The following is a 22,078-nucleotide window of genomic DNA, read 5'->3' as shown; positions in this document are numbered from 1 at the left end:
GGTACTGCCAGATTTGAGGCCCAACCCTGACCGATAAATTTTTATTTTATTTTATTTTATCTCGGGGCTGAATCGATTAGTCGACTGACAGAAAATGAATCGGCAACAATTTTGATAAAAAATTAATGGTTTGCTTTTTATCAAGCACAATTGCAAAATGTTTACTCGTTTCAACTTCCTGTGTGAATATTTGCTGCTTCTCTCTGTTTTATGTCATTGGAAATTGAATATCTCTTTTTTGGTTTTGCTCTTCAAAATATTCTCATATAGACGGAAGATGTCAGCTTTTGCTGTGGAAAATTGTGATGGACATTTTTCACTATTTTCTGACATTTGATCATTTCAACTATTTATCGATAAATCAAAAAAATTATTGAAACTTTTATAATTTTATCCAAGACTGGCTGACACATTGGCTACACTTGTCTTTTTGCCTCGTTCCACTTTGCATTGCGTATTCTTGCAACTCAATGGACTGAAGAACGGTCTACTGCTCTTGATGAAGGCAGTTCAGGTTTTATTTTATGGGTTATATCTTTTGTGATCCTTTCGGCACAGCTCAACATCTCTACTGCTGTTCTCTTGGCTTCTAATATATGTGTTTGCATCAGTGGCTAATTACAACAACCATCCATGTCTGACGTCAGTGTCGACCATTCATCCCCTTGATTGGTTAATTTTCAGGGTTGAATACGCGTATTAATACTTAAACGAATTTTTTTGAGTCAGTGTTTGGGGCAATGGGATTACGAAACCACAACATTTTTTTGTATGAATCAAGCAAACAAGACATGTGCAGGTAGCCAAATTTTGTTACATTTAGACAGAACCGGGATAGCTATTTCCTTCTGTTTCCGGTCATTGTGGTAAGCTAAGCTAACTGGCTGCTGGCAGTAGCTTCAGCTTTAGCATACAGAGTGGGTATGAGTGGTATCGATCTTCTCATCTAACTCTTGGCAAGACTTTGAATTAGCATATTTCCCAAAATGTATTGACTCTCTTACCAGTGAGAATTATATTTCCTGTTTTTTGTGTTTGTGTGTTTGGGAGATGTATGTGTGCATGTGTTTTAGTCTCCAACAGCGTGACTCACCTTTGTTAAAGAGTGTGTGTTTTCATTGTTTTGACTACTGTGCGCTCTCCCTGCTCTCACACTGGCAGCCATGCACCAGCAGTCCAGCTCACCACGGCTCAGTAGCTGCTTTGAGAAGTTGATGGGGAGATAGAAAAGACTTCTGGCTTCTGTATGTGGCTTGATGTTTTACTGTACAGACTCAAGTCTAGGTGCATGTTTGATCTTTGACAGAAAGGTCAGTGAACACAGAGGGCCCTTGTTGAGTTTGGCCTCCCACAATATCAGATATCGCATTACGTTTAACCATGACATCCCCTCAGTGGTTTAAGTTGGACTCAAAATACATTAAGACAGACTAACCCCATATGGAAGTCAGCTTTCTGGATTTGGATTGCTTCAGTACATGATATACTTGCATCGACCTGTAAAAGTTTAAAGTGAACATGAAGCATGTGTGCAAATCCTCTTGGACCTCCGCCCTGTTTTCTCTGTCTTTACAAAATGGGTTTGAAGGACTTTTATAAGTGCCTGTGACGCTGATGGCAAGGCTTCATTTTTGTCTGGAGCAGAAGAGGAAAAGCACACTGGGGTTTTTAAAGAAAGTATTCACTTTCCTCTTCATCCAACAGACCGCGCTGTGCTGTAAAGGGTCTGCTGCTCAACACAGTCACAGATTGGGATCTGTCTTTGGATCTGTCATTAAGAGCATCAAGGGGCTCGTAGAAGGGAGGCGTGAGGCAAATCGTGCTATTTTTCTTCTCTTTGGATAGGAAAATCAGAGCGCGATAAAGCACCCGGGAGTCTGAAGTCATGTGCTGAAGTGAATTTCAGGCGAAAAATGTCATGCTCCACTTGGGCCTTTGTTGAAATGTGTGTGTGGTTCAGGTCTGTCGGAAAGGGTAGAGAAGGCTGAGCAGAGTGGACAGGAAAAGGCTGGGTAGGAACAATTATGTAAGCGTTTAAAGATTGACCTGATGCAGGAAAAAGGTATATCCCTCTCTGACTGTCAGTTCATCCAATGCTTTACACTTTAGAAACACAACCAGAGGTGGAAAGAGTACAAAAATATTCTACCTAAGTAAAAGTATGATTACTTTGATGAACTTACTTAAACAAGTGAAATTACCGGTATAAAAATCTACTCAAGTAAAAGTGTAAATGCTCAGTAATTGTATAGCGCCTTTCTAGTCTTTGCGACCACTCAAAGCACTTCTACAACACATCACATTCACACACTGGTGGAACAGCCACCAGGGGGCAATTCAGGGTTCAGTATCTTGCCCAAGGACACTTCAACATGAAACCTGGGGATTGAACCGCTGATCTTTCGATTAACAGGCAACCCGCTCTACTTCCTGAGCCACAGCCGCTTTAAAATTTGCTCGAAGTAAAAATTACTTTTTTAACCTCCTAAAATAACTTATTTATAGTTAAATAAATTGCAGTCTTTTGCGATTTGATAAAGGAACAAAGCATTGAGGGAATGCTTTGGGAACAAGGGAACAATGACATTTCATGTTATAATGAGAAGTTTGAGAGTGTTTTCGCTTCATTAAGAAACTATTGTGTAACAGATTAGACTCTGGCGGACCACACTGGACTGGGACAACGGGAAACACTGGACTGTATGAAGTCATATCCCTATTTACATTCAAACAGGTGGTAATTTTAATGGGATATCATAAGCGTTCGTATAATAAATAACTAGTTACCAGCAGGTTGCTAAAGCCAACCAACATTGTAATGCACCGATATCTTTTTGGCTATTTGGAGCAAAGCATCTTACCTAACTCTGAAAACTTATTTTTAACCACCAACAGACCTCTACATCAGGGCTCTCAACTACATTTGTTTGTTTAGCAGACCTTGTGGGGGCCAGACTTTCAGTTGCCATATTACTGTTTAATATTTTCAATTTTCGCAAAATTAACGTTTTTATTAAGTTATCAATGTGACCAAACTCCTTAAAAACATGGTAGGCCTATAATGATAAATCTTCATAGGCCTACTTAACTAGACCGCAGCCATGGAGTTCACTGAGGAGTGATGGTTAAAATCTTTAATGATTGGCATTACTCAACCGTTGTGGACGCTATTATGCAGCTGCGCCGTTATTGTGCATGAGCCACCTGTAGTTACTAGTGGTAACAGCACAGATGCCTTTTAATACCACAGGGCACAGAAGTCCGGGGCAGCTAAAAAACTATTATCGGGCAGTTATTGGTATTTTCCATAATTATGTGAGCAGTCATGTCTGAGAAAGTGGAGGTGTGCAGCTTATCGTCTGCAGCTCTTTATCAAACAGCTCGCTGTGTCTTTGTGAGAGAGAAAGAGAGTGAGCGAGAGGAGGAGGGGCTGAGTGATCTTTGTCCTGCATGCAGCTCTCCAGTAAAATATGATTTTACCAATTTTAAATAGTAAAAAAAATCAATGTGTGGAGATCAGCGTTGATATCGTGATTGATTGATTTCCTTTGATTCTCTAAAGATGGGTCTACTTTTGCATTGTGTGCATTTCCTAAACAATATCAAACTTTTACTCTTTACTTAGATGATCAGCTGTACACCACTGTCATGCAAGCAACAAGCAAAATGTCTTTCAGGTATCTTCCTTGCGTCCTCCTCAATGTCCCTTAGACACACATCACAGTTGTTTGGAATGGTACATCCCATAATGTCTTTTATGGTCACGTTTACATTGTTGTAAGGCTTCAATGTAGTGCAACTCCAGAATATTCAGTGTTTTCTGTCGGCCTAATTCTTTTTCCTAGCGTGCTACTAAGGAAAAGTAAATTATCAAAACCCTGGGTCTGCCCCCTTAAACACTGATGATTTAAATCATTAGTTGAAAGTCCCCTAAGTTAAACCTCAGTGGCTATGAATAATATATTTCTCAAAGTCATAAAATATTCTGCCAACACTGTCAAGTCGACTTTAATATTCAGATTCGTGTCTGGATTCAGGCTTACAAAACACTTACTCTAGAGCACCTTTTGTATTCAGCTCTGTAGACTTCTTTAGTCTGGGACATCTGAACCTGTCGGTGTGTGTGTGCGTGTGTGTGTGTGTGTGTGTGCGTATAGCATCTGGCCAGCCTCCAGCCTCTTACAGCCCTCTTGTCTCCCCCTCCCTGGGGCTCGTGGCACTGCCACTCCAATGGGGCAACCCTGCTTTTAAGAAGGGATTTGTAACACTCTGTGACTTACTCAGGGGGGTCAATGTGTCAGCAAACTACTACAGCTCATCCTCAGTCTTTGCCAGAACTCCCTTTTTTTTTCTTTTGCAAAATGAGCATGTTTCCACCCCTACCCCCTCTCTTGTCTTTGCTGTAAGATGCTGCTGCATCATGCAAAATTCATTTTTTCTTTCGTAGGGAGCGAGGATGAGCTGTGACTGCGGCGAGGTTGTTGTCTTTCCTTCCACGTTCCCCATCTTCGGCTTTGTGCTGCTCAGAATGACAGTGGTGTACTGTTTGTCACTGAGAAAGGAACACAGTAGGATGACCACGTGACACAGGGGCTCTTGAGCAACCTGTCAGTGTGAATGTGGGTGTACGCTTGTAACAACGTGTTTGTACAGTAAGTCTGTTTGTATATGTTTAGAGAGAGAGAGAGAGATGAAGACGTGCAGCAGTGGCACAGATTCAAAGAGAGACTGATAGGGAAGCGGATGCTGCATTCAGATTCTCAAAGTAGGTTAGTGGTGCAAGGCTCAACCCAGCTGTGTATACCTCATGCTTCTCTACTCCCAGTATTTCACTTATGGAGGCTTGTGTGTGTGTGTGTGTGTGTGTGTGTGTGTGTGTGTAAATGTGCATCTCTTTATATGGTGTGCACACAGAGGATTAGTGCCAGCCCTCTCCATGCATAGACAAATGGAGGAGATCAAGTGGGGAGGGATATGGATGACGGTTAGTGGATTATAGGTCAGGGGCTCGGGGAGCTCACTGTCACTTCCCTACTTGAGAGAGACACACACATACACACATTTTTAGTTTATCACATTTTATATAAACACGTTTCAATCATGACAAAAAAAGAGCAGGAAATAAGAGAGAAATCCTCTGTCCTGTTTTCTGTTCCTGACACTGGAACTGTCTATAATGTGATATATATTAACGTGTTTCATCAGGATGGTCTTCTCCTCACTCGTCATTATTTTTAGGCACTTTTCCTTTTGCCCTGAGACAACTGTTAAATTGTTTTAGGATATAGAATAGCTATTGTTGCTGTAGCACAAGGGCATCGATAACCAGGTCTTTCTACAGGGACAACGGCAGCTTGACTCATGGCTGAACCTGAGGTGCCTTCAGCCACCCCCTACTGCTATAAACGCACGCACCCACGCGCGCACATACGTGCTTTCCCTTGTTATCCAAATTCTCATAACTCATGACTGCTGTAACACACACACACACACACACACACACACACACACACACACACATAAAGTCGCATGAGGGTATCTCTGAGGGCGAGTGATTTACGGTTGCTCTCCAACACACATGTATTTAATCTCTTTGTTGACCTGTGTCATGCTGGATGTCTGTCTTGCAGTGAGTACACGCACTAGAGTTATCCTTGAAAAAAGCTTTTTTGAGCTCTTGATAATGTAATGTGGCGAGAGGAGCATGGTGCAAATGCTCCATTATTAATCATCATCATTTACCTAAACTAATGCAATAATGAGTAATTTTTTGTTTTTACCTCTAGGAATACGCCAGTCAATAATATTGACAACATCAGCAGCTCTCCATTGCTGGTCGCGATACTAGCTTATATGAGAACAGTTGGTATTCAAAGGTGTGAAACTGAATATATATATATGTGTGTAGTACAATACAAGATACTGATCATGTATTCTGGACAGCATCATCATGTATGCCCAGTCACTATTTTCATATCTCTTTTTACATCAGATTTTCCTCCTGTGTTCTTCCTGTATTACTCCTATTAGCTGTAGGCTATAAGCATAGGGGATTATACGAGGAATTTGATGTTGCAATTTTTAATGAAATAATGAGTAGGGCTTACTACCCACCTATAAAACCTCCTGGCAAGAAAGCGTGCAGAAACAAGAGCGTTTTTAAATGTTTGCTAAACTTCCACGATCCGTATGTATCTGGCGATCTGTGCACACACATTTAACAGTCTGGAAATGTATACAAAAGAATGTCACAAATGTTTGTATACAGGAAGCTTTTCGAAAGCAAAATAGTTAGAAATTGTACATAAAATATGTGTTCAAATTGCTTGTTATGTGGATTGATGTCTGGATCACTGTGATCAATTGTGAGTACCCAAAATTTACAAATTGTCCACATTTGTAAATCTTATTTTTCATTTGTAGATAATACACAACTGTGACCTTTTTGAATCCAATGTCACTCCATAGATGTCTGGTATCAAAGTATAGTGTTTTGTACTCCCACCATCCACCCTAAATACTTTACTGCAATAGCAGTACATCATTTTTAAAAGACAGGTTTATATTAATTTGACTATCAATACCACAAGGGCTCCACTTACAAGGTCATCCCAGATGTTTTTACATGACTTTCATCTACTTCTGTTGGAAAAACAAGAGTCTGCTCCTCTGTGGAGACGATGCAAGAATCTGAATTGATGTTTACTTCTAATCAGTGCTCAACTAGTGATATTTAGGAAAATGGCGAAAGACTGGGCTCGTAATCTGGAAAACCCCTTTACACAGAGTCTGGGAAAGAGTGATGGTCTGACCTGAACCACCCACATATTTTGTGTAATAAAGAAATCCTGGCTCGGGTTTTAACTCTGTTATGAACTCTCTTTCTCTCTCACCTCCTCCTCATCCGCCTCCTCTCCTTCCTGCTGTCTTGAAATAACAAAAGCAGAAGTAGAGTCAGCCCCCCTTCTCTTCTGTCTATGGTGTATCTCTGATTTTGGAACTTTAAACCCAATATAAACAGCTTGTGCTACTGCCTCTTCTGTAGTCTATGCCTCTGTGTTACATGCAAGGTCTGTATGTTTGCTCAGGGCCTCCAGACCAGACTTTAGGCCATTTCCTGAGTGACTTTAGGCCATTTCTTAGACAATTTAACACGACCTCACAACTGAGTAGCTGGTCTTCTCAAGACTTTATTATTTAAAGAAGAGGCTATTACTCAAACTGCATGTGGTTAGAATGGGACTACACACAGTAGAAAGTCTCGTAGAAGTTAATGAGTTTGCTAAGCTCCACAAACATAGTTACTGCTGTTATGCCGGCAGTCCGTTCTCGTGCAGAACATATGCAGTGTGCGACGGCAAATGAACCACATGAAATTCTTGTTCATTTTTGAAACAGTGCATTCTTTATTTCAGACAATGGAAGACAGAAACAAGCTTCTCATTTCTAGCCAGCGACCGTTGTTTTAGTCAGCTGAAATGACACATTGCTAGCAGATTGATCAATTATAGCTAGCTAGCTAATTATGCTAAAGCTTAATTAGTTGGTTGACCAAAACTGATTTTTCCAGCTGACTTAAAATTATATACCTAAACGGGTTATTAAATATGATCTTGATGGCTACACCTGATAGCTGTATCATATTTGGGTAAAACACTGAGGCTTAAGCAGGTCAAGCAAGACATATAAATAGATTGTTGATTGTTATAAATGGATTGTTCATCCATTTCACAAGACAAAAGCAAAGATTAGGGAAAATGTCCCTAATTTTCTTTCTAATTCTTTTTCCTCCTATTTCAGTAATTATCTTTAGGTTGGTCCTGACCCTAGTTTGGGAACCATTGTTTTAAATGATAACTTTAAGTCATTTGTGATGTTCTACGGGTTATATTCATCTAGTATGATGTTTCAAAGAGGAATTTTATGGTGTTAATGTTATAGTGTAAACTGCCTTATCTAAGCGGTGAGGCTGTGCTGTGATCAGTCGTGCATTGTGGAAGGGAGAGGTGACATTGCTATTGCTGTCACCTCAAAAGATCTGACTTTACACGCAGCGAACAGAAAATTCTTCAGGGCTTACTTTAACCCCACCATACATGCAGGCATCCTCAGTAGATGTAGTATTGTGTAACATCTGAATCCTTGGTCAATTAGCAAGGCTCTTGTCTAGACTGTGTGTGAGATCATAAAGACCATTACGTACAACAAGATTGAGAGGCAAAGCAGTGATAAGGAACATAGCTTTACTATCGCTGTCACCCTACAGATCGGTTGGTTAAATGGCAGCCTGTCAAGATCACCATCTTCTATTCAGATTTCTTTGCCCTCTCTTGGGGGGAAAAAGTGAAAGTCTGAGCAGGATGTAGACTTCGTGATAAGATAAGAAAAGGTCTCCATTTCTGCATTCGGCAGACGGACAGATTTGCTGATTGTTTATCAGTTGCACAACATGCAAAACTGTGTAAGAAATCAGTTTTCAGTAAAAATATGCATTGAGTAATAATAATCCAGTACTTTGCTGTAGAGGAAATGATGCGTGAGCTAAGAGCAACAATCATAATGAAGGTCCCTTTATGCTTTCAGCCAGGCTCGTAATTGAGCAAAGATAAAGAACAAGGGATCCTGCTGCCAAAACCACTAAACTAATTTGTCTGAAGTTTGTGACATATCCTGGCCCACAAATAAACCAATCAGAGGCTGTCTTTAAAATCCAAAGGGAAGAGGAAGCATTTCTTTGAAATTTAGCAAACATAGTGCTTGTTCATGAATAAGTGACAGAGACTAGTGGGTTCTGTTGAGATTGTCTCGCTTCAAGGGATTGTGTACTAGGGTCTTCAAGGCTTTGAAGAATCAAGCGGCCATGTTGTGTTTGATGTAACCTCTGATTTTTCGTTGTAATCTAATTTTCATAAAGGGAGTGTGTGGATGTCTCTTATGTGATGAGAGCTTACAACAAGTGACCATGGCAGACTTGGAAAACATTAAGTAATTTCTTTGGGGCGAACAAATAATAAAAGAGAACGCTTTTTCGCATTTGACTGGCTTTTCTGGAACACTGTGTGACAAAAGTATACATATAGCATGGGTTTCTTCAATACAAAGATGAAGTTTCAAATATTTTTCATCTATTCAATATATTTATATAGCATCTATTATAGTTAGCTCAATGCACTTTTCATAAAGAGCAGGTCCAGACCATTATATATTTAAGAATTAGGTATTGCTGTTTTTGCACTCATGATGTCTTATATCAGATATTTTAACTACTATTGCATCCGAGGTCAACAGTGTGGTTTTCACATCAGATGTGTTTACAAGGCTGAAAGACTTTGCACCTGTAGTCCTTCCCGCAGAGACACGTAGGAAATTGTTGTCTCTATTTCTGCAGATGATGGTGAAACTTTTCAGCTTCTTTTGTTTTTGGCTGTCGCCCTACTGTACAGAACAGCCATGAAATTTGGAACTGCTGGATCAGTTGTGCCCAGAGGATGAAGTTTAATGACTTTGTTGATTCTATTACTTTTCCTCTAGCTCAGCAGCTAGCAGGTCAAAGTTTTCACTTACCCCACTTATCCTGTAAAATATCTCAATCGTCTACTAAATGGACTGGCACAAACTTTTGTACAGTCACAATTAAATTTGGTCCAATACTTACTACTTACTTATGACCAACTTCCTGCAAAAATAATGATATTCCCATCAGCTGTGTTTAGTGCTAATTAACATGCTAAATTACAATAATACACATGGTAAACAGTATACCTGCTTAACATCAGCGTGTTAGCCTTGTTTCTGTGAGCATGTTAACATGCTGATGTTAGCATTTAGCTCAGGGCACCCCACAGAGCTGCTAGCATGGCTGTTGACTCTTTTATTGATCTTAGTCCGTAGCACTCTTAATCAACAGTGGAGCAAAAGACCTCAACTGACCTCTCTGCAGTACCAAGAAGTTTGTCTGAGAAAAGGAAAAGATTGTGATAGTCGATGTTAAATGGAGCACCCAAGCTTTTCATTTGGGAGTAAACCGAAACTAGCTGTTGCTTGGTTTGGCTGGGCTTGAAATTCCATTGTGGACATTTGTTTTACTGAAGAAATAAAGACATAAAAATCAGTATGATAATATCCAACATTGCGATACAAATGGGAAACTAGCCCAATCATCATTCTCAGTTAACATGAAGGAAAAACTTCTTGGAAGTTCTTGGAACTTACTATCTTCTTGGAAGATAGTAAAAGGGTACCCTCATATATGCAAATCTAATGTTTGCAACACTAAGGAATAGTGTTTTTGGTAAAGTGGACCGTAACCTAAGCACTATGGATTAGAGTGGCTGCTACTCATGCCTCATAAAGGTTGTAGCTGATGCTCTTAAGGTGAGTGGACTATATTTAAAACGAGTGCTGCTGTTGCTGCACCCTCAGCACTGCTGATGTGATGTGATATGCAGGCCAAAACCCCCTTCATCATTGTACTAAATATCCAGAAGCCTTTTATGAAGTGAAAATGGGCGTTTTGGCAGTTTGATTTCTTCAGTAGGAAGGCAGACATTAGAGTTGAGGTTCTCCGGGTGCACTGCAAAAACTGAGCTCTCAAAAACAAGGGGAAAAAAGCATTAAAATTGGGGAAATATTACTTAAAATAAGCAAAATTATCTGCCTACAGAACAAGAATATTTCACTTGCTACTTAAGGCCAAAAAAACTTGAAACAAGTGAAATTCTCTAACATAAAAGCCGCCTGATAAGAAGAAATATCTTGTCAGACAAAAACAAGTATATTTTCCCTTCAATTAAGATTATTAATCTTACTAAGATTTTAGTTTTTGCAGTGTGTGTGTGTGTGTGTGTGAACAGAATGAGAGAATTGAAGTGTAAGAGCACAGAAATAAATAAAAAGAAGGGATGAGACTGAAGAAGGTGGGAGGTGTAAAGAGAGCTGGTTGGACCAGACTGGGCGGTTGCAGTAGGAGGAATGTGGGCTATTTCCATACCACTACTGTCATCTTTCAAGAGGCAGGAACTGTCAAGAGGCTGTTTGTGTGTGTGTGTGTGTGTGTGTGTGTGTGTGTGTGTGTGTTTTTCTGTGTTTGCATGTCCCTGTGTGTCTGCCTGCTTGAGAGCTGTGAGGAGGAGTAACGCCAAAGGGGAACAACAATTACTACACACCTACCAGCCACAATTGCAGCTTATACATGAGCGGGAAACAAGCTGCTAAAAGCAGTATAACTGTGACACTCCCGCAACAGTCAGCTCAATACTGATACTTACAGTATTGACCATCATAAGGACACGCACCACAGGACACCTCAGCTGATGGCATGTCAGTCATCATGGGAATGGGGGAGAGGAAAAGCCGGTGTGGTATGTATTTTATTCAGGAAATAAAAGACTATGGCTTTGTCTTGGGAAAGAGTTTTGTTGAATCAGATGTAGGTGTTTTAGGCTCACCTGCAGCTCAGTGTTACATGGACAGAGTTTACACACTGAAGTGAATTTGAACACGAGCCCTCTTGGGGTTTTTTGGTAGTCAGTGCAACTCTGACACATTCACCTGGCTTTCTTCAATCAATCTAGGGTTGGCTGTGTGGTGAACTTGTGTAAGTGCTCCCTAATTAGCCCTGCGGTGTGGTGGGAACGGCCTCTGCCCTCCTCATGTTTACGGGTTGCTATTGTTACGGGAAGACCAGCCCAGTGGCCTTAATCACACTAAACATCCCATCTATTGTTTCTCAGCAAGCTTGGTGAAAATCAGGAAGTGTTTGACTGGCTCTGTTTGCTGATTCTGTCATCATTTTGGCTGGGATTGTCACTTTTTAGATTTTGAAAACTTAGTTTTACTGTAGGTAGCTCATTAACCACAGATCCTCCTTGGTTAACATTAAAAGCAACTGTTTTTTTACAGCAAGTGTTTTTTCATTTAGATTGATCAGAAATTATATGTTGTTGTATTGTTTTATTCTGGGTTTGATTTCATGAATGTAGCTCTTTTTGCACAATTGCAACATAAAGTGAAATTGGTTTTAGAAATAGGCTTCAATATTGGATGTAGCTTGATCTTCAGTTTGAGGAAGTGAGTACTGAATGAATGTTCATTAAATCAAATATTAATTCAGTGTGAGCACCCACATCCAGACGTGTCAATTAAAAGCTCACAGTTTCGGTGTAGAAGTCATACCTTTTGGCTGTAGAGATTTTGAAACATGCAAGATTAATAAAATTGCACTTAATCAAAACATAAGGATGACTAAAGATTCACTCTTATGGATTAGCCTACATACACTCTCTCATGCTAGTTTGATGACTCTCCAAGATGACCAGAAAGATTCAGAAAAATCACCCAGTATAACATGGGTAGGCTATTGGTATGCAAAACCATTCTCTCCACTGTCCTTGTGTCAAGGATATTGGAAAGGCGTGACTGTCAAAGGCGTTTAGTCATTTGACTTTGTGATCTGCTGGTAAAGGCACATCTGTCACGTGAGTCAGATCCCAATCTCTCCAGTATCTCGAGACGCATCAGACGGTGAACAGGTCTCAGGACTAAGGACAGTGGACTGGAATGAGGAACAGGGCAGTAATGTATAATTCAAGACCCTAAGTAGTTTTTATCAGTTGCTTGCGGTCCAAAGATTCATCCATAGATCAGGCAGCAGCTCTATCACGTGGGTCAGCACTGCTACAGACACCATGTTAAAAACAAATATTAATAGTTTACAGTAACTGAGACAGCGATCACTGACTCCAACAAAGAATGCCATTGAGATCATTTAAGCTTGCATCATGAGTAGACCTGAAACATAGCCTCTGTTGTCGGCAGTGTGAATAATTTGCATGTGATCTCTGTTTTCCTTTTTATGACCCCTATGACTGTCTAGAGCAGGGCAAGTCATAAGTTACAGTTATTATGTAGTCATGGGATTGATACCTAATTATATACCATCTGTGACCTGAACTGATGGCGACCTGAATACTGTGAGACTAAAGGGTGATTTGATTAAGTGTTCATCCTTTTCAAAGGCTTTTTACGAGATTTCAGTCCTGGTTGAATAGACGAGTAGTAACTTATGTATTGGTTTACAGTGCAGCCAGACAAACTGAGCTTCTGTGCATTTTTGTTTTAAAAAGAAGAAAGTCAATAATCAGCAGTAACAGTAAATGTTTGTTGTTTTACCGCTGACTTGTTGAGGGTTTCCTGGTTCGTACAAAGCACAGTAAAGCCTGTCACCTGCAGCTCTATATCTAACAGCACATTTTCGCTGTCCCTTCCTGTTCCATTACTCTCTACAATATTTAAAATTGATCCCCTGATAATAATTTCCAAAGATGACCTCATCTTGTTCTATAGACACATTTGCACTAGGTTCGGTTATTGTTTCAATTTTATCGATTCAGATTCTACTCATTGAATCCTGTTCTTATGGAATCTCTGTTCTGATTCCAAACTCTTCACCACAAATCTTCTCACTGCTCTGTGACATCTCTCATCCACTTTCTCCTTGCTCATCGTCCCCTTCATGGCTAAAGTGAAAGGTGTTCCTGTACTAGAGGGGTGTCTCTTGGGACTCGTATCTAAGAAAAACATATATTGGAATAATTTGTAGACATCATTTGTTTATCTGGGTTAATGTCAACTCATCTGTGTTTTGTACCTGAGCTTGAGACTTTGCTACCCTTAGCGTTAGCCGGATCTGGGGTGTCTTTGTAGCTGGAAGACCGCAAACTATTAAACACGGTGCCTCCCATAAGATTTAAACGTGATGAAGAAAATGTTTTGTCATATTGGAGTTGCTTCCTCCTTTGCACTAAATATACTTACTGCAGGTCTTGCATTTTGCTGTGTCGTTATCTTTTTATAGTCAACCTAAGCCAAACTATTGACCATTTGCCATGGTCCAGGAATGTTAACAGAAGTACTCTCTTCTCACATGCTTTGTTGACGTACTGTGTAACAAATGAAGTGACGTTAGATTTGTGTGTCAGGTCCTGGCAAATAAGTGCAACTTTTATGGACTGCAGTTCAATCGGGAGCACTACTGAAATATGCAAAAAGTTAGGAACCGATAAACAGAATCAAACGCACACGTCTTAATTGGAAATATGGTAATAATTCCAACATTGAACCAAGCCGAATCAGCACTATGCTCAGCAACAAAAATATATCGCATTTGCTGTGGCTGCTTCACAATAAAAGACACTGTGTAGCTTGCCAGTTGAACAGTTTTAATGTAAAGCCGCATTAGCAGTAACAGATATAGCTGTGATACAGACATACAGACAGTGATCAGTGAACAGTAACACAAGTATATGCAAGCATCATTTCCTGTAAATCCCTTGTTTATATCTAGGCAATTTGTACTTGTAGCATACAATTGGCAAATGCTACCATTGATCATAGTTGAACCCTGCTAGTGACGCCATTGACCCCCCGGAGGTGGTGTTGACCCGGCTGGTCACGGTTGACCAGGACAAGAGACCTAGAAGTGATTATGAGATTGGAAAGGAGAGGGTACTAACTCAGTGACCTTTTCTTTAAAACAAGTCTGGACCACGTGTGTGTCTGAGAAGACTTGAGCACAGTGGCAGTTACTCATTCCTGCATGCTTTCAGACTGGCGGGGATAAAAAGGCTAAGCATGCAAGTTTGAACTATTATGATGATGTATTGATTGTTACTGGCCCCCTAAGTCATAATGTGAAAAGGCTGAGTGGCATTGGTAATCTATGTGGCCGTGCTGGGGGTTAGCCATGGAGCGTTTGTATATAACCTAATATGGATTTTTTTTTTCAGTTGGGCTCCTCTCTTCGGGAACACATACACACATAAACACACACTCACAGATTCCTAGACTTTCATGCATAATGCATCAGATGTCCAGTCTTGGCTGTACAGTAGTAGTGTCCTCACAATGATATCAGATTACTCTGCGTTTTCTACATGCAACAAAACACAAACACAGTGAGGAAATTGTTACCCAAAAGATTCTCTTCGGACAATCCGTCCTATTCTCTGGTCTAGGCGAGCTCTTTCAGACTGTGTAGGAGGGATGGAGGACTTTTTTGTGCATTACAGACGTAGGTTGCCTGCAGGGTCTCTTTGCTCCACAATTACTGCTTTATAAGGCTACTTAACTGAAGCCAGGGAAACAGAGCAACGAAGGCAGAGAGTGTGAAGATTTCTAGTGGGTTGGTATCTGTTCCTACATCACTCTTTCCATTCTTTGCTGGTTGGCTTTGTGCACCTCCTTTTGTGTCTTTGTTTCTTTCACACACAGTAGTTGCCTCTTTACAACTTTTTATTCTCTTGTTATCCTCTTCAACACCACAGGCCCTTCAACAGAGGTCCTTTATTATGAATTCATGTTGCGTTGAAGTGAAAACCTATAGAAATACATAATAACATATTTGCATATACAGCATGTGTGAAAATAATGTATGCACATGGTTTTTTTTGTGACCAACTTTTTATTTTTTCAATCGCCTGACACAATCTTCCTCAGCAGGACTTTCCCAGTTGTCATGAAAATATGTAAGAATAAGAAGTACTTAAAGTACTGCAATTAAAGTTTTTTTGTTTTGTCAGTTGCTGATATTGAGAACTTTCAGTATAGCTTTTAAATTAATATTTTGTCATTTTGGGAAATCTGCTAATTCGCTTTCTTGCTGAGAGTTAGATGAATAAATGAAAACCACTCTCTTATGTCTCTATGGTAAATATAAAACTACTGCCGGCATGCGACGGCCTAACTCTTTGGTGGCCAATAGCTTTCCCAAAATGTCAAACTATTTGTTTAAAGGTTCAGTGTGTAAGTTTTAGTGACAGCTAGTGGTGAGGGTTGCAAATGCAACCAGTGATTCACGGTGCATTCATGTGCTCCTCGGATGGTCCCATTTCCTGAGTTGTAAAATCATTCCTCCGACTTCAGTGTGTTCATGTGCTGTTAAATAAGAATGTGGAATCAACATGGACACTACTACAAAGATGTGTTGGATTACCACTATCAAAACATATAAACAACACGCAGCAAACTAACCGTTCTAACCATATTACAAAATATATTTATGTGCTTTAAGTGCTTTTGCACAAATCAAAGTTCTTTATACTTCTTTATGTCCCATGTACACTATTTCTCTTTTTGCAATAAAGATTTAAGGAGGAAAAAAAGACTATTAGACTAAATGTTATTCTGACACTACATGAATGCACCATCAGTCACCACTCAGCCCCTCCCTTTCCGAACACGCAGGAGATGCTACGATGGCGACACGCTCTGTCAACTCTTGCGCTAAATAATACGTGTGGGCCTCCGTTTGTCCAAATTTCTCTTCTTTTATTACTTCTAATAAACCAGTCGACTGCTACTACTACTCCTAACATTACTTTTTCTTCTTGTTCTTCTTCATACGTATTCAACGTAGTGACAATACACGCTCTGCCAAGAGCCATCCATTCAGGCCACTGTAGAAACATGTCGGCGCAACATGTTGACGTCCATGTAAGAGGACCATGGTGTATGTAGATAGAAATGGCTCATTCTAAGATAATAAAAACATAACGGTTCATTACGTAAGGTCTTTATACACCACTGAAAACGCAGTTATGTATATTATATTCCATTTCTTTCAATAAATCCGCCTAAAGTGCCTGGACTATCCATCCATCCATCCATCCATCGTCAACCGCTTATCCTGTGTACAGGGTCGCGGGGGGGCTAGAGCCAATCCCAGCTGACATTGGGCGAAAGGTGGGGTACACCCTGGACAGGTCGCCAGTCCATCGCAGGGCTACACATAGACAGACAACCACTCACACTCACATTCACGCCTAAGGACAATTTAGAGACACCAGTTAACCTAGCCTGCATGTCTTTGGATGGTGGGAGGAAGCCGGAGTACCTGGGGAGAATACACGCGGACACGGGGAGAACATGCAAACTCCGTGCCCGGGCTAGTGATGGGTAAATTAAGCTTTTGTGAAGCACTGAACCACTTGAGCCAGTTGTTTGGAAAATGGGTTCATTACTCGAAGCTTCAGTTACAGTGGCCTCTCCTGGCGAAGTGCAAAGCTGCAGTCAAATTAGGCAGGCTTGTTGGTGGACAGGAGGCCTTTAATTTCATACACGCACGCACCAGTGAAACTACTTTACTTTTGTAGAAAAGATCTTTAGTACTGAAGCATCTTTGCTTTAATCACCCTCAAATTTAAAGTATATTTACTTTGAAAATTCTTTGATGCGCACACATTAAGACTGAACATCATGTTGTATTAATATACAAATAAAGATTGATGAATGTGTGTATTGTGTTATTGAGGAGAGCTTGCTGGGGAAATATGGCATAGGTTGGATATTGCTGCTTCGGACGTCATATGTCACAGGATTTTTTTCGCACCAAAGCAAGCTTTGAAGCAGTGGTTCAATGGGATTGTAGTTCATGGTTTGAAGCACGTATCGAAGCTTCAGTGTCACACTGCCATCACTAGAAAGGACATCTAAACATCTAGGCAAAATGGGCAACTTTGTATCAGTTATTAATTTTTTTTATATACAAATGCAAAGTAAAGGTGTGTTCAGACCAAGCGCAAAGCTTCCGGTCTGAGACGCGAAGCCAATGTGGAAGTCCCTTAAACCTGCATTCTATCGAACAGCCAGCAGGGAGCGACTCTTTTTGTTGCAAAAAGAAGTTCGGCTCCATTAGAAATAATGGAAAAATGACTCTAGTCGCTAGTTTCAAGTCTGCTTCAATACAACATGATGTTTGTTTAGTAAATTATGGTCCTATTTAGAGGAAAATAGATCATAAAGCAGAGTATGCTTCAGTGCGGGCTTATCTATGGTTGACAAGTTGTTACCATGGTGACCTGTCAGTCAGGCTAGAGTGACTCGTACCCACGGCACTGTGTAAATTTAACCAGCGGCGTTGAAAAAACTTATTAGGAGTTGGCTGTTCACTTTCTCTGGTGAGTACATTTAGTTTTAAGCTCTATCAACTAAACTCAAGGCTTCAAAACGGCAGTCCACAAACCAACGGGTGACGCCACGATGATTACGTCCACTTCTTACAGTCGATTGTTCAGACAGAAGATGAAACAAATTTTCGTGTCGGGTCTTACCTGGTTCTTTCTGTTCTTTTCCTCCAGTCTGTGGAGTAGATTCATAAAGTCCCCGGCAAATACATGTCTAATAGTATCTAAATTGCCTTTAAAAATCACGATGAACACAAAGTAAGGAAAAAAGATTTTTAAAAAGCAAAAAAAAAAAGAATAAAAGGGAAAAGAAAAATGTATGGGGAAAACAATACCCTTCAATCATCTATCTACACAGTCCCATTAACTCTCTCTCGCCCCTAAAATTATTTTTTTTTACTTGACATATATATAATATAATAATATAACATTTTACAATAAATATAGGATTTAATTAAATCAGCAGCAGCTGTCTTAAAACCCGTAAGAGCATTTGCACAATTATCTTCATTGCAGTCACGGCAGTAAAATAATTTTTTGATATCTTGACAAGTTAAGGGTGAGTCATCATTCAATTGCACAATGCTTGGTAGACATGGTATTTATACCTCATTAGCGTCTAACCCACTTTGCACCTTTCTATAATCATCTAAAAACATTTCCTCTTTTTACCTTTTTATATATCTTTTTAAATTTAGTAAAAGACTCTCCTCTCTTGTCTGCCCATTTTGTTTCCTCTAGAAGTTGGTAGAGACTGTGTGAGCATCACTGTGTGAGAGAGATAGATGATCACACAGTTAAAAAAGCCATCTGCACCCATCTGGATGCCTGCTCTCTTGACTGTCTGCTCGCCTGTGATAACATGAGCTTCAAGCCCTATAACTTAATGGTGCATGCTGCTTCTGTCACTTTGTCTTCAGAGCAAGACAGAGGAGATGGAAGGATTTGAAGAGTGTGTGAGAGAGAGATACAATAGATAGTAGGAGAGGAAGTAACATTACTTTTCTTTTTCCATTATTTACAGTCAAGGGAGAAACAACAGTTGGGGGGAAACGTCTGTATTGCAAAACTACTTAGTGGTATGATTCAGTTGTGGGATTTGGATCTGCTCTCACCCCCACTTCAAGCACTGGGGTGGAGGCGGACAAAGAGTGTGTGTGTGTGTGTGTGTGTGTGTGTGAGAGAGAGAGAGAGAAACAGCGTAGGAGAAGCACAATCTATTATAGCTCCATATGAAATTGACCTACTTCCTGTCAGCCCACTCTCAAATGGATTGGTATTTTCTGATGTGTGTGTGTGAGGAGAGAGGGGGAGGTCCACTGAGGTGTCTGGGGTGGAAGAAGTTGACGTGGCATGGTTAAATGAACGATAAGTAGGGGACTCTAGGGGACCAAAAGAGTAGAATAAAATAAATGTTTTTAAACGTGTGTGAAGTGCAAATTCTACATTATGCATGGCATGTATAGTGTGTACTCACCTGTGTATACAGTGTTTGTGTGCTCGCGCAGTAAAACATGCATGTTGCGTGATGTGCCGCTCTCTCTCTCTCTCTGCAGTGTTAATTACCACAAATGAAGGCTCGACAAGAGTTGACTGTCAGAGAGCCAATATTTGAAGGGGCAGGCCATCGCCAGATGCTCAGTGGTCTGTGTGTGTGTGTGTGTGTGTGTGTGAATGTGTCAAACCCACAGGATGTTATTTATGGAAGTGATCTGCTTTTCAACAGGGACGTTTGTGTGGTTTTAATTTGGTTTGAAAGAAGATTCTCAACACAAACTTCTTCCTCATTTGTGGCACCTGCTTTGTTTTATAAGTGCATAACATTGTATATAATGCAAAGAGGTACTGTACAAAGGTGGGAAATTACACTTTTTAAATGAAGGAATGAATTAACTACATGAGATATAAACAAACAGAAGAACAATTCCTCCCTGTCCTTTGGTTACAAGAAAATGGCAGTGCCTTCAGTATATGCATTTTCTACCTGCACGCACATTTATCATCCAGACATTTTGTATACCTAAAGCAGCTATAATTGAAATTTTATAATAACAGTGTATCAAATGACAATGTGACAATGTGAAACGGGTCGATGTAGTGATGAATCTACAGAGAATTATCTCTTGAACCTCTGGTCCCCCTTGGCTTAGCGGAGCTTAGTATTGAGTTTCTGCTCATTGTTTAGCTGTCCAGCTAAAAACGGAGCTAAAAGAGAGTGAATGTTGGACACAAACAAATGCTAGTGTTGCTCTCTGTCTGTTGGATATGTAAAGAAGCAGCTGTTTGCTAAAAAGTTAATCTTTTAAACTTTCAAGGTGATGTCAGTACTGTGTTCACACCTTATTTCCGCTGATCCCAAGTGGCCTAAAATAATCCGTTATTGCATTTTCATCAGCAACTTTGAACCAAAACTTTATGCCTTTGCCGCATATTTTCTGGTAGCCCTTGTACCGAATAAATAATGTTCAACCATGAAAGGAACCAATGTCTTTGAGATAACATACGAGGGCTATTCCAGTAAAAGAAAGCTGCCAATTGCAGACACCTGTGAGATACACTGCTTTCATTTTGACTGTGATAGATTAAGCAAAAACCCGTCATTTAGGAGTGGGACCATTTTAACCTATAATATCAGACACACATGTTTACTACTAGTATCCATAGACTTAATTTGTTCCAGTAGAACTATTGGAGCATAACTCACACTACAGACATGCCAACAACTTCATATGGTACAAAATGCGAGTAGTAGAATATGTTCTATGATATTTAATGTTTTTCCAAACTCTGCTCCAGTTAAAGTATTGATAGGTTGTACGTACTCACTCCTAACTGTCCCAAGTGTTAACTGTTTGTTAGAGAATTGGGTAAATGCTTCATGTGTTGGATGAGTGGGTAATTCAATCTGCCATGGGACAAACATATCTGAGATAGAATGAAGTCTTGTCTGTTAGTGTATTCATTTAGGTCATGAGTAATGTCTTTGGGATGGATTCATTGAACAGATATGTGCTGTCAGGCTTAATCCCTGTGACTCTGACTGGCTGGTCGGAAGGTGAATTCATTTAATCCATCCTCATAACCCTGTCCCTCCCTCTCCCTCTCTCTATCTATAATATTCTCATCTATCTGTATTTTCCAGTCCCCGAGGACTTGTCTTTGGAGGAAAGAGATGAGCTGTCAAACATACGGCGCAGGAAAAAAGAGCTTCTGGATGATATTGAAGTGAGTAACAGTCTGAAGCTGATTTTTTTAAATCGACTTTTAAATTAAAAGTATTATCCGTCAAAGTAGGGCTGAGAAATATGATCAAATCGTTATAAATTAATCATTCTGAGCAAATTGTGAATGAAGACTCATTTAATGAACAATGTTGCATATTAGCATTAAACATTAGTGAAATTATTTTACGAGATTTTTGCATGCAGTTGCTATATTGTAATATGTCCTGTTATATATGAAAAGTACTGCTTTTAATTGCTTTCCATTGCCATGGCAAAACTGTCCTATTAAGATGATCCAGTTAAGATTGAAATATTGATTTTCACCATATCACACAGACCTAACTATAAGGAAACATGTCATTAGGATGCCCTCTGATATTAAATAGTATATAAGTGTCAAATTAACCTCCTGGACAATATTTAATTACTGACTTCAGAGCTGCAGCTGGGTCCATGTTGTCCTCCCCCTGTCTGTCTTTTTATTAGAATAAATGAAACGCAAACTCAAATAGATGAAATGAGCGACTGATTTCTTTTGCTGTTGTCTTCTCTGCAGCGGCTGAAGTTTGAGATTGCAGAGGTGATGACTGAGATCGAGCAGCTAACCTGTGTAGGGGAGAGGTAAGTTCTTTAGTAAAGAGTTGAGCAGAAAATAAAATACTAACTTTTAAGAAAGTTATTTTAAAATTATCAAAATAGTTGCAGACTAATAATGAATGAACTAATCATTGATGCTCTCAAATGCTTAGTCAAATGTCCGAAAATCGTGAAAAACACCCATCACCATTTCCCAGTGGTAATTTCTTCATGTTGCTTGTTTTGTCCGTCTAAAACCCAAAGAAAATTAATTTGTACTGATACAACATTTGCCTGTTCTCGTATTTATATCGTCTG

The 22,078-nt window shown here is 39.9% G+C and overlaps 1 protein-coding gene across 2 annotated transcripts in view; it reads left to right on the top strand.

Moving 5' to 3' along the window:
• The window catches only part of cyth3b (cytohesin 3b), a 42,661-nt gene that overhangs the window by 4,540 nt on the left and 16,043 nt on the right, over nt 1–22,078 (top strand). The window contains exons 1-3 of one of the 2 annotated variants that reach the window (XM_038700163.1): nt 11,102–11,360; nt 21,103–21,185; nt 21,741–21,805. In XM_038700163.1, the coding sequence (XP_038556091.1) occupies nt 11,318–11,360; nt 21,103–21,185; nt 21,741–21,805 (191 nt within the window). In that variant the 5' untranslated portion in view covers nt 11,102–11,317. Of the gene's footprint in view, nt 1–11,101; nt 11,361–21,102; nt 21,186–21,740; nt 21,806–22,078 lie in introns of those variants that run through there. The other variant, XM_038700168.1, reaches the window with a different exon arrangement.

Source organism: Micropterus salmoides, unplaced genomic scaffold (assembly GCF_014851395.1).
Source record: "Micropterus salmoides isolate LMB-PRFRI ecotype aquatic unplaced genomic scaffold, ASM1485139v1 Ms_hic_scaffold_10, whole genome shotgun sequence".
Lineage (NCBI taxonomy): Eukaryota > Metazoa > Chordata > Actinopteri > Centrarchiformes > Centrarchidae > Micropterus > Micropterus salmoides.
Note: the sequence above shows the minus strand (reverse complement) of the source record. Positions and strands in the feature narration are given on the sequence as shown.